Source organism: Sabethes cyaneus, chromosome 1 (genome assembly GCF_943734655.1).
Source record: "Sabethes cyaneus chromosome 1, idSabCyanKW18_F2, whole genome shotgun sequence".
Classification (NCBI taxonomy): domain Eukaryota; kingdom Metazoa; phylum Arthropoda; class Insecta; order Diptera; family Culicidae; genus Sabethes; species Sabethes cyaneus.
This window is the reverse complement of record NC_071353.1, coordinates 71,442,614-71,455,807: the sequence shown is the minus strand read 5'-3', so window position 1 is coordinate 71,455,807 and position 13,194 is coordinate 71,442,614. Positions and strand designations below refer to the sequence as shown.

The following is a 13,194-nucleotide window of genomic DNA, read 5'->3' as shown; positions in this document are numbered from 1 at the left end:
CGCGAAAATTATTAGCGTGGTTATTTTCTGTGTTTACCACAGATATTTGCAATTTAGCAATTTAAACCATCAGTTGGTCGTTATTGCCTCCCCACTGCACCCCTCCTTGCTTGACATGCATAGTTTCAGTGTATTTAGTAGGTACAGGATAATTATTATTAAAAAACGTATTTGCGTAGGACTCGTAAAATTTCTGCAAGGTACAATATTATTCGATTCCTTTTAATTCATGTAGGGTAGATGCTCGAGTAGTTGTGGTAGTACCTATAGTGGTGGAAACTTTAAATATTCCGTTATTTTTGCAGATTTTGGTACAGTTTGACAAGTATCGATATACCAGTACCAGTTTCATTTAGTATCATACGTCACACGCAGTGCCTTGTAAGTCGCAAGGGTCCCGCCTTTGTCGTCGTCCCGCCAGTAAAAACAAAGTTAGATTAAACTTCTCGGTCGGTGGTTCTACAGTAGACGAAGAAAGAGGCACAGTTTGTGTCTAAAAATAACCCAACCCATCAGGGATGGTTCGATCACTTTGACTCAATTTTGATTCATTTGACACTACCGTCTCAGCCGAGCAAAATTTGACAAAGTTATGTATGAAACATTTGTAGAACTCGTTATTATTTATAATTTTGCAGAATAAAGTGTTGCTGTAACTTTTATAGTTACGGCGCTACAATGCTAGTACCTCTTTAGTAACTAAATGAACGTTCATTTAGTTACTAATGCGGTACTAGCATTGTAGCACCGTAACTACAAAAGATACAGCAACACTTTATTAAGCAAAATTGAAGATCTAGTTACTATCTACAAATGTCCCATATATCAATTTGCCAAATTTTGCTTGGTTACGACGATACTGTCAAATGAATCAAAATTGAGTCAAAGTGATCGAACCATCCCTGCAACCCATGTCGCTAGCTTAATAAGGGGGGTTTGCAGTCTATTTTGTCCAGCACCTCTGTGGTGAACACACGGTGTTCAACACTGAAAGTAACACAATGTTGCTGTTTAGTAACACAGAAATAACATTGTAATGTTACAAGGTTATCAAAATTTGACGTAACATTTAAATAAAAAAATGGTAGCATTGTTACGTTAAAATGTTACCTGTAGGTTATGTAACAATAACATTAAGTTTGTTACATTACAAACTTAATGTTCTTGTTACATAACCTACAGGTAACATTTTAACGCAACAATGCTACCATTTTTTTATTTAAATGTTACGTCAAATTTTGATAACTTTGTAACATTACACAAGGAAACTATATATAGTAATTACCCGGTCAACACTGAAAGTAACACAATGTTGCTGTTAAGTAACATTGTAATGTTACAAAGTTATTAAAATTTGACGTAACATTTAAATAAAAAAATGGTAGCATTGTTACATTGAAATGTTACCTGTAGGTTATGTAGCAATAACATTAAATGTCTAACATTACAACTTTTATCAAAATTTGACGTAACATTTAAATGAAAAAATGGTAGCATTGTTATATTAAAATGTTACCTGTAGGTTATGTTACAAGAACATTAAGTTTGTAATGTAACAAACTTAATGTTATTGTTACATAACCTACAGATAACCTTTTAACGTAACAATGCTACCATTTTTTTATTTAAATGTTACGTCAAATTTTGATAACTTTGTTACATTACAATGTTGCTTCTGTGTTACATAACAGCAACATTGTGTTACATTCAGTGTTGACCGGGCCTATTCCAAACCTTGCCGTAAGACGTAGTCTTACGTCAAAAATGCCGAGGGCTATAGCCCTCCCTAGAAAAAAGCGCTAGTTTCTCCAATGGGTGTGCCAGAAATCTGTGAGCGTTAAATGTCGACATTTTTTTCCAGTTACCATCGCACTAGAATTGCTATATTATTTGACTACGGAGTGTAGGGAGTAATCTCACTAGAGTTGAAAAAGTGAAAGACCTTGGAATCGTTCTTGACGGATTTTCACAACTTAAATGCCTGCAAGTATTGCTACCGTCCAGGTCACATCCTTGCAGCTGTTGGAGATGGGAAAGGAGTATTAGTACAACATTTACTTAAGAGAATTCTACGTGCCTTCATAAATGTCACGGGAGTTGGCAGATATTAGTAAGTAAGAAATGCCCTAGATCTGGAAGACGTTATGGGTTGAACAATCACACCGGTACGACTACCGGCGGCGCACGACAACTAAAACGACTGCTGAAAACGAGTACGTACCACCGATAGTCGTAACGGTAAACGAAGATACATAACAACATCTATGTTGCCATTTGACAGATTTTTAGGCATGCATAAATTTGGGACCCTATCATTATCTCCGCAATATTGAATTTTTGAAGTACTTTAATCATCAGCCGCATTGGTAGAACCAGAAATCATAGGAACTGAAATAATTGATGGGTCCGAAATTTAAGCATGCACAAACATCTGTGATTCTGGCATCTATGAATAACAACAGCGCTTCGAGAAGAGCTACGACGACGAGACACGTCCGAACGCGATGAATACCCAAAGCAGACTCTCGTTAATACTACAATAGTCATTTGGACAAACTTGTCCAATCAATTCTGCAAAAATTAAAAACATGATTAGTTGTTAGTTGATTTTATATTTACACCTGTTTTCCTATCTTTGCTTTTAATTTCAGATGAACACGAATTGATTGATAGAATCCGAGCAATAGCTAACAAAAATGAAGTTTGGAGGTCATACATAGGTATGGGATATTATAACTGTCTAGTACCGCATCCGATTCAACGTAATATATTCGAGAACCCAGGATGGACAACGCAGTATACTCCATACCAACCTGAGATAAGCCAAGGTCGTCTAGAGTCTTTGCTGAACTTTCAAACTTTGATTACCGATTTAACCGGGTTGGAAATAGCGAATGCCTCACTTCTTGATGAAGGAACTGCCGCTGCTGAAGCAATGAGCCTTTGCCATCGCTATAATAAACGAAAAAAAATATTCATCTCGCGCAAATTACATCCACAAACTGTTTCAGTTGTAAAAACGCGCTTAGAAGCCTTTGGTGTAGAAGTAGCAGTTGGTTCAGTCAAAGAGATCGATTTCGCTGATCACGAAATATCAGGTATACTGCTTCAATATCCCGATACATTTGGAGACGTACAAGACTTCGAACAAGTATCTACTGATTGTAAAAAAAATGGAACCTTAGTAGTTGTAGCTACAGACTTACTTGCTCTAACCCTATTAAGACCTCCAGCTGAGTTTGGAGCAGACATTGCTGTAGGCTCCGCTCAGCGATTCGGCGTACCGCTCGGTTACGGAGGACCGCATGCAGCCTTTTTCGCTTGTAGGCAAAAACTAACTAGACTTATTCCTGGTAGAATGATCGGTGTCACTAGAGATATGGATGGCCAAGATGCATACCGTCTTGCGTTACAAACTAGAGAGCAACATATTCGAAGAGACAAAGCCACTAGCAATATTTGTACAGCGCAAGCTCTCCTGGCCAATATGTCAGCCATGTATGCAATTTATCATGGTCCAGAAGGGCTAAAAAATATATCTAACAGAGTTCATAATTGTGCCTTAACTATTAACGCTGGATTGAAAAAAGGAGGCCACGAGCAAATAAACAAACATTTCTTCGATACGTTACATGTTATTCCACATGGTATGAGTACAACAGAAGTCAAAGCTAGAGCTGAAGCAAAAAAAATCAATTTGCGATATTTCAGCGATAATTCTGTTGGCATTTCAATGGATGAAACAGTTAAGACTTCTGACATTTCTGATCTTTTATGGGTATTCAACTGTCCAGACATTGATTCGACTTTAGCTGATCCTGCTGTTATGGCAATGTCAATTCATAAAACTCAGTTCAAAAGGACCTCCCCTTTTTTAACACACCCTATATTTAATAAGCATCACAGTGAATCGCGAATGGTTCGTTACATGAAGCAATTAGAGAACAAAGATATTTCATTAGTACACTCAATGATTCCACTGGGATCATGTACCATGAAACTAAACTCCACCACGGAAATGATTCCATGCTCATTTCGACATTTCACAGCAATTCATCCTTTCGTTCCCGTTGAGCAAGCCAAGGGATACAGACAAATGTTGACCGAGTTGGAAAAAGACTTATGCGAAATTACTGGCTACGACAAGTTTTCTTTTCAGCCAAATAGTGGTGCTCAAGGTGAATATGCAGGTCTCAGAGCAATCCGAAGTTACCACGAATCTCGCGGCGACGACAGGCGAAATATTTGTTTAATTCCCATTAGCGCTCATGGTACGAATCCTGCCTCTGCACAAATGGCAGGTATGAAAGTGCAAGCAATAAAAGTGAATCACAACAGTGGAACTATCGATATTGCACATCTAAAAGAAAAAATCGAACAGCATTCGGATAATTTGTCCTGTGTTATGATTACTTATCCCTCAACTAATGGAATCTTTGAGGATAACGTAGTAGAAGTATGTGAATTGATTCATAAACACGGTGGACAGGTATATTTGGATGGTGCAAATATGAACGCTCAAGTCGGGCTGTGTCGACCAGGAGACTTCGGTAGTGATGTATCACATTTAAATCTCCACAAGACTTTCTGTATTCCTCACGGCGGAGGAGGGCCAGGAATGGGTCCGATTGGTGTAAAAGCGCATCTGGCACCATTTTTGCCAACTCATCCAGTTGTGGACCCGTTATCGGAAAGTGAAAACAAGAGCTTCGGGGTTGTAAGTGCAGCGCCATTCGGTAGCTCATCGATTCTGCCAATATCGTGGGCATATATAAAGGTAAATCAAATTCACTCACTTATTAAATCATATTCTTTTATAAGTTAATATAGTCTAGAGATGGGCAACTCAACTTCTTGATTCATGTAAATAATCCCAAAATTTTATGCCGATTGCCCAAGGGTTTATGCCGATTGATTTATGCCAAAGTTTGATACCGAAGTCGTTTTCCGGATTGAAATATCTGGATAAGGGACTGGGACCTCCGTGGGATCTGTTTTATAGCTGTATGTATAAAATAGACCGCGAGGTTCTGACGAAGCGCATTATCTGGCCATCTACCATCTTAAACACAATGAACAAGTCTTGATGTAACGACAGTCGGAGTAAAAGTATATTTTATTCTACCGAGCTGTCATTACACGTCAAGTGACCGAGAAAAAAGTTCAAACGTGTAATCGACCTTCACGGATTTGAACCAAATTTTGGCAGATTGTTCGTTTTCGGTCAGAAAGTAAAAATCCAAAATTTCGTGCCGATCGGACATTCCCTCGATTGATAGGAGTACAGTACCGCCCCGCTAATCCGACAAATTTATAGCCGGATTAGCGAATTTTGACTCGATAATCCGACAGTCAAACTGACGTCAGTGTGAGTTTGAAATGTGGTTTTGTTTACATCCATACGTAAACAACTCCGGAAATTTTTGAAAATATTTGTCGTAAGTACGCAATAACTATGTTTTATACTCGGTAATGCTCTATTTCGTCAACAAAATACTTTGAAATTCTTAGTTAGTGTCGAAATAAGCGCAAGCATCAGTCTATTGAGAGTAGCAATGAAAATATTATAGCCATGGCAAGAGTGAACGTATTATCTATTGAGAGTAGCAATGAAAATATTATAGCCATGGCAAAAGTGAACGTAGTTAGAAGCAGCACCATGTACCATTTTCATTTAGTTAGAAAGAGTGCCATTCTGACTTTAACGGAGACGCCAAACGAAGGTAGTGTTCGATTGAAAGAAGTCAAGTACAATACGTTTTAATTCGGAATTTTCCGGAGTAGCGAGATCTGGACTATTGAGTCGTCGGATTATTGGGTGTCGGATTAGCGGGGGGATACTGTACCTCCATTTTTAAGGAAAATACCCGTTTTTGTCAAAGCCTCTTATTTTCTTATGCCTATATCTCCGGAAATGTTAGGTTTAGAAAGACACTTTTTTCACATTTTCAAAAGAAATTATCCAAGTCCAGTCCAGTCCTGCCAAATATTTTTAAATTCAATGGGTCAATTTCATTCAATGAAGACAATTTTATCTCAAAAATTATAATTTCATCGTGTTTCGCAGATTTTTTTACATAAAAACCACTCATCGTCCCGAGGTATTCTTTGCCGATCCCGAGATACAGCGTTTTAAAGCAAGCAATCCCCCATTTTTAATGTGAAATTAAGAGCAAAATAATTTTTCCTTGAAACAGTGATTCTCTACGTAATGTAAAAATAGCTCGGCATATCGGAAAAGCATCTATGCAGTACTAGCTGTCCCAACAAACTTCGTATTGCCACAAATTAAACTATGTTGTACATAAATCGTGGATCTGGGATGACCTTCGTCACAATCTTGAGTTTTGCCAGTTTCTGGGGAGTTCATGGGTGTTTTAATATACAAATTTTAATATACAAATACAAAAGTAGAAAACAACTCCCCCCATTGCTTAGCCTGATAAAATAAAGCGGATAGCATTTAAATATTCGCCATCATTACAAACCATTTCGCCGAATACCAGCTTGCGGAACACCAATTCTCGGTTGACCATAACGCGGAATATAAAGTTTCGCAGAATACCATTTCACGAAAAACCTTACGCGGGATGTACCATTTCACGGAAAATCTTTTCATAGAAAGTATCATTTCGCAGGGGTGACCCAACTGAAGGAAAGTAATAGAGGTCAGTAGATCTAGGAAAATAAATAAACCTAGATAGAGGTGATCTCTACGGGGGGCTGCGCTTCCGACGGCAGGTCGCCGGCAACACTCGGGGCCTGTGGCCGTCTTGCGCTGAATTATCTAATGTTACTATTGATATTTTTTGATGGTCTTGTTATTGATTAATGTTTTATGAAAGAGTCTAAAAAATATCGAGTTCGATTAGTTTTTGAGTTACGAAAAAATTTCTGTTTTATTTGTATGAGAGTCCTTATCCCCCTACCACAGGGGTGAGGGGTCTCAAACCATCATTAAAAAAATTCCTGCTTCCAAAACCCCCCACATGCCAAATTTGGTTCCATTTGCTTGATTAGTTCTCGAGTTATGAGGAAATTTGTATTTCATTTGTATGGGAGCCCCCCTCCTAAAAAGGTAAGGGATCCTAATTCATCATCGAAAAAATTCATGCCTCCAAAAACACCCACACGGCAAATATGGTTCCATTTGATTAATCAGTTTTCGAATCATGAGGAAATTTGTATTTCATTTGTATAGGAGCCCCCCTCCTAAAGTGGGGAGAGGTTTCGATTCACCATAGAAAAAATTCTTGTCTCCAAAAACACCCATATGTCAAATTTTGTTCCATTTGCTTGATTAGTTCTCGAGTTATAAGTAAACTTGTATTCCATTTGTATGGAAGCCCCCCCCTCAAAAGGGAGAGGGGTCATTATTCCCCTCCTAAAGAGGGGAGGGGTCTCTTCACCATAGAAAAAAATTGCCTGCAAAAACACCCACATGCTAAATTTGGTTACATTTGCTTGACTAGTTCTCGAGCTATGAGAAAATTTGTATTTCGTTTGTATGGGAGCCCCCCTCCTAAAGTGGGAAGGGGTCTCAATTCACCATAGAAAAAAATCATGCCTCCAAAAACACCCACATGTAAAATTTTGTTCCATTTGCTTGATTAGTTCTCGAGTTATGCAGAAATTTGTGTTTCTGTTGTATGGGAGCCCTCCTCTGAGTGGGGGGGGCATCATAAGAACCCATCATAAGACCTAACCATCATAAGAACCTTCACTGGCCCCAAAAGCCCCTATATGCAATTTTTCACGCCAATCAGTTTAGTAGTTTTCGATAAGCGTAAGCGCGTACGGATAGCTGCATGCATACGTGTTCTGAAGTCACAGTTAAAGTCGTGTAAAACTGATTTTTATGTGTCGAAAAATACATCAGTTTGTTCGGTTGCAAACGCTCTTGCTGAAGATAATTGTCGTTCGTTAAAATCGACTTGATTTGCTAAGTTTTCGCAGCTGAAAGATTGATTTCGATCACCTGTTTATCAGCCCGCAGCAGCAATTGTTTCTCTCTATACAATAGCCCGTCCGGGCAGTGCACCGCAATGACAACGGTGCTCTGCAGTGTGTGCTCGCATCGAATACCATCAGAAAGTGACCGTGTCTATTGCTACGGTGGCTGCGAGCACATCTGTCATGCCAGATGTAGCGATTTAAGTCCAGCCGGTATTACTGCGATTAGAGAAAATATTTCTCTCAAATATATGTGTTTCGACTGCCGCAAAAAACAACTCACTTTGAATGAGCTTCAGCAGCGGTGCACTAAGTTGCTGGAAAAAATAAATCTGGTGTCTGGTTATTTGGTTTCTGAAGAAAATCGGGTAGAGCATATCGTGAAAAATCAGCTTGATGAATTTCAGAAAGGATTTGTGTCGCAATGTATGCCAGTTTTCACTAAAGCAATTAATGAGGCTATCTTAGCTGCTGTTCCGTCTACTGATATTTCCCAACCAATAACGATGCATACTACTACTTACGCTTGTCTCGCTGCGTCAAGCAATAAGCGCAAAAATCCTGATGTTCGTGCTGCTGGCCAAAATATGAATATGCCGACGGGTGCTTCTCAGGCGGATGAAGGTGGTGTTCTAAGATCGGGTAAACGAAGGAAAATCTCACCTAGCGGCGAATTACCAAGTGATAACCCGCAATCGTGCAACGTAGATAAATCTCCTAGACCAAAATCGAACACCGAAAATAGTGCAAACGTCTGAGACTACCAAGCAAGATATTCGCCAGACACTGGATCCTGCTCAGTTTGCTGTTAAGGATGTACGATGCCGTGATAATGGTGAGGTAGTCATCCGTTGTGACACGTTTGCTGATGCGTTGTGTTGCTAGCGAAAAACTGGCTGATAAGTACGGGATCGAAATACAAAAGGCTCTTAAACCGCGTGTGAAAATTTCTGGTTTCTGTGATGATATGAATGAAACTGATCTTCTCGATAAACTGCGAAAGCAAAACAAAATTCCCGATTCTGCAATCTTAAAACTTGTTCGTTTCTCGAAAAATGCGACGCTTTCCTCTGCTCCTATGTCTGTGATTTTGGAAACCGATCCGTGCACTTTCGATTTGCTGATGAAGATGAACGTTGTTCTTATCGGCTGGGAGCTGTGCAGGGTTGTCGAAGCGATAACAGCCTTCCGATGTTTCAACTGTTCGGAATACGGCCATAAAGCATCCGCATGTAGCAAACCCCTTTGCTGTCCCAAGTGTGCTGGACCTCACGATGCCAAGGAATGTTCGGCGGATTTTGTGAAGTGCGTTAATTGTGACCAGCTTAATAAACGACGAAACGCTCCTGACGATAACCTTGTTGATATCTGCCATGCTGCTTGGAGTATTGATTGCCCGCTCAACATGAAGAACTTGAAACCTGCCCGACAGAGAATTGACTACTCGACATAGCAACCAACATCGACGAGTTCCGGAGAACGAATTAGAGATGGGAGAGACTTTGATTTTCATCGCGCTGATTTTCGAGGGCTGAATCTTGCTCTGAAGTGAAGCATAAACCTCCATGGTCCAACTACCGCCTCCGTGTTCTCAAACGCAAAAGAGCCAATGCATTAAAAAGGTACTCTCGCTGTCGTAATGCCAGCACTAAGCTAGACTTTACTAGCGCAAGTTCGCGGTATAGAAACTATAACCGTCATCTGTACTCAGTGTACGTTAAGCGAAAGCAAAACGATTTAAGGCAAAACCCTAAAAAGTTCTGGTCGTTTGTAAACGAGAAACGTAAGGAGAGTGGTCTTCCAGCTAAGATGTTTCTTGGTGAGCAATCATCTAGCGGTCTCGAAGATACTTGCGGTTTATTTGTTCAACAGTTCTCAAGTGTTTTTACTGACAGTGACGTATCAACTGAGGAGATTGAAGATGCTATCAAGCTTGTCCCAGAGAACCTCTGCTATATCAACATTGTTAGTTTCTCCGAGAACGAAGTCATGAATGCTTTAAATAAGTTGAAGCCGTCTGCAACTCCTGGGCCGGATGGCATTCCCGCTCTCATGTTGAAAAAATGTGCCATTCCACTCGTGTATCCACTACGCAAAATAATCAATCGATCTCTTTGTGGGGAAACGTTTCCTGCAGTTTGGAAGAAGTCATTCGTTTTCCCCGTGTATAAGAAAGGAAACAAAAATGATGTTTCAAATTACCGAGGAATCACCTCACTTTGCGCTGGTTCTAAACTATTTGAAATACTGATATCTGATGTGTTACAGCGTAATGTTACTTGTTACATCTCGGCCGATCAGCACGGGTTCTATCCTGGCCGTTCAATTAACACAAATTTAGTCGAATTCACTTCATTCTGCATCCGGAATATTGAAAAAGGAGCTCAAGTGGATACTGTTTACACTGATATTAAAGCCGCTTTTGATCGTGTCAACCATCGTCTGCTTTTGGCAAAGTTAAGATGCCTGGGAGCGTCTGATTCATTCGTACGCTGGCTAACATCGTTCCTCTCCAACCGCTTTCTATCAATAAAGCTTGGGGACTTCAAGTCTCAGGAGTTCCAGATTAAGTCGGGTATACCGCAAGGCAGTAATTTGGGACCGCTGTTATTCTCGCTTTTCTTCAATGACGTCTGCCTAGCGCTTCCAGTTGGTTGTCGAACTCTGTATGCTGACGACTTGAAAATCTTTTCCGTCGTACGGTCGAAGGAGGACTGCGCGCCAGGGATGGGAACTAACATTAAAAATCGTTACTGATGACTATCAGTAGTTTCCTGTACATTACTCAGTAAATCAGTAAATTGCGCAAAAAATAAGAAATTGTAATATTAAAACTGCGTTGTTCATTGTAAATCAATCTTGTAATTTACCAGGCGGGCTTCACGGGAGCTCCTTCACCAAATTTTTACCATCCGATAAATGTTGCAGAAATATCGAGAGTACAACGTGCCCATGCATGTCATTTTTATTGATTTCAAAGTAGCATACGATACAGTCGATCGAGAGCAGCTATGGGGGTTTAGTGGTTAAACTGACATTAAAATCGAGCTCTTCTATTTTTCTAGAAAACGTTAAGCCAAATTTTCTTTGTTTACACGTTCAAAATTCTTTAACCAAGTAGCATAGAACGAAGCATTTTCATGAAAATGCGACAAAATTGTCTCAGCAATCTACGAAAATAAAAGTATATTTGAGAATAAATGTGGCATATACAGAATTTACAAATTATAAATCTTTTTTAGAATATTTACGTAACTCAGAAAAGATTTATCCGAGTTCTGTTTCATTTTTTTTTAACTAAAGTGGCAAGTAGGATTTAAAAATTTCATAGCTAGGGTAGGCTGACCAGACGTCCCGGATTATGCGGGACAGTTCCGGAATTGGATGGCTTGTCCCGGATTACTAAGCGTCCCGGAAAATGTCCCGCATTGATTATTTTTTAATTGAAACAGTTTCCAAGGATGCAACATAGGAAATTATGTTACATTGGATGAACAAACCTACTGCTGACACCGGTCGTTAGCCGGTGCACACCCTTCCCAGTCACGGCCACGGCCAGCCGGCACTTCGAACTCCTCATCTGACCAATGTCGCTGGTGACTGTTCTCTTCATCTTCAGCTTTGGCTTCTTTATCCCCCAGTATTTGAATACTGGAAGAACCCGGGGATAATTTGGTGCACTCAGCTCTTTGGAGATGAACAGAAGTCCATGGTCCATTGTAGCATGCAAGCTAAAACTGCGGTAGGCTGTCATGAATGGCAAAATCCGCCTGGTGAGGCACCTAACCCTGTGTATCTTCGAATTCTTGTCCGTCACAAAATACTGGTTTTCACACGAATGCCGGTGAAACAGATCCCTTGCCAAGTCATGACCTTTTATCATGAACCCACCCTTAAAACCAATCTCGAATCTACCACAAACCCTACAGCAAACCTGAGCATTAACACATGCATCGCGTTTCGTCACCACCCGGCCGCATCCCACGAGACCGGATTCTAGTCTTTGTTTATTGTTTGAGGCTTCTGTTGGGCTCCCCACTTCCTTGGTAACACTTGTAGCCATTCCGAGACGGATTCGCCGTACAGCGGTCAGTATTCAGTTTTTGTCGCCAAAGCACAATCCGTGATGCTGAGATCAGCCTTGACTTTCCAAATGACCCTCAACCGCAGTTAACGATCAAGAGTTCAACTCCAATGTCTGACCTGTGCCTTGTGGACAACCTTGAGAGTTTCCTTCATTGGCGGAACTAGCGCTCATTTCTAGGGGGGCTATAGCCTCCGGAATTTTATTTCGTCGGCATTTTTATTTCGTCGGCATATCAAAATTTAATGCACATTAATGCCTGGAATCTTATAACAGTCATGCAAATAAACTTTACTCTGAAGTTTTTCGTACCTATAGTTATGTAACTATTGGTTTTTCAAAAATTAAAAAACTTAGTCAATTTTTCTATGGGGGCTAAATCTCTTCTAGGGAGGGCTTAGCCTCCCCTAGTTCCGCCAATGGTTTCCTTGGAACCCTCAATTACTCACACCACAGCTCTTTTAGAACAATCCGTCAGTGCCGCCAGCTCCCGAGCCGACGCTGATGGATTCTGCATGATAAATATCTCGAAACCACGTTACCTTTAAACTGCGACAAAAAATATACCGAGCGGAACTGTTTACAAATAACACAATGCTACCAAAAGTAAGCATCCACGGCCGCTGAGACTCCGCTGTAGCCAAAATGAAGTGCCCAATTTCTAAATGATCCCATTGTCGTGTCCGTCGGTTATTTCCAACCGAGTCCTCCGGAATATGGAACAACGTCCGTCAAAGTCTACGTTCGTCCAAAAACTGACTCTTGTTTAGAGCATGCTATATCATGCCACAGTATGCGTAAGTCTCATATTGAACGATTCATTTCTCTCCTTGTCTCTTATCGTTCGTATGACGATATTCTTCCTATTCGCTATGTAAGCACAAATCGATCTCTTGTACTCTCATGGAACTGCCATATGGAAAGTTTGTGAAGATTTGGTGCAAAGTTTTGTCTATCCTATTCACTCTTTAACAAACCTGTGCACAGACTTCACAAATAGACCAAACTTGGAAAGGTGGCAGCACCGTTTCGCGTACATAGCGAATGCAAGGGGTTTCAGTTACACTCAAGTAAATAATTCAGTTTCATTAGATTTGTTTTACGCTGATTCATCTAACTCGGCTCGTTCCCTACACCCATCTTTACTACTCAACAGA

The 13,194-nt window shown here is 40.3% G+C and overlaps 1 protein-coding gene across 1 annotated transcript in view; it reads left to right on the top strand.

Moving 5' to 3' along the window:
* Positions 1-13,194, top strand: part of LOC128743747 (glycine dehydrogenase (decarboxylating), mitochondrial) — a 151,473-nt gene that overhangs the window by 114,927 nt on the left and 23,352 nt on the right. The window contains exon 3 of the mRNA XM_053840404.1: positions 2,652-4,777. Within this exon, the coding sequence (XP_053696379.1) occupies positions 2,652-4,777 (2,126 nt within the window). The remainder of the gene's footprint in view (positions 1-2,651; positions 4,778-13,194) is intronic.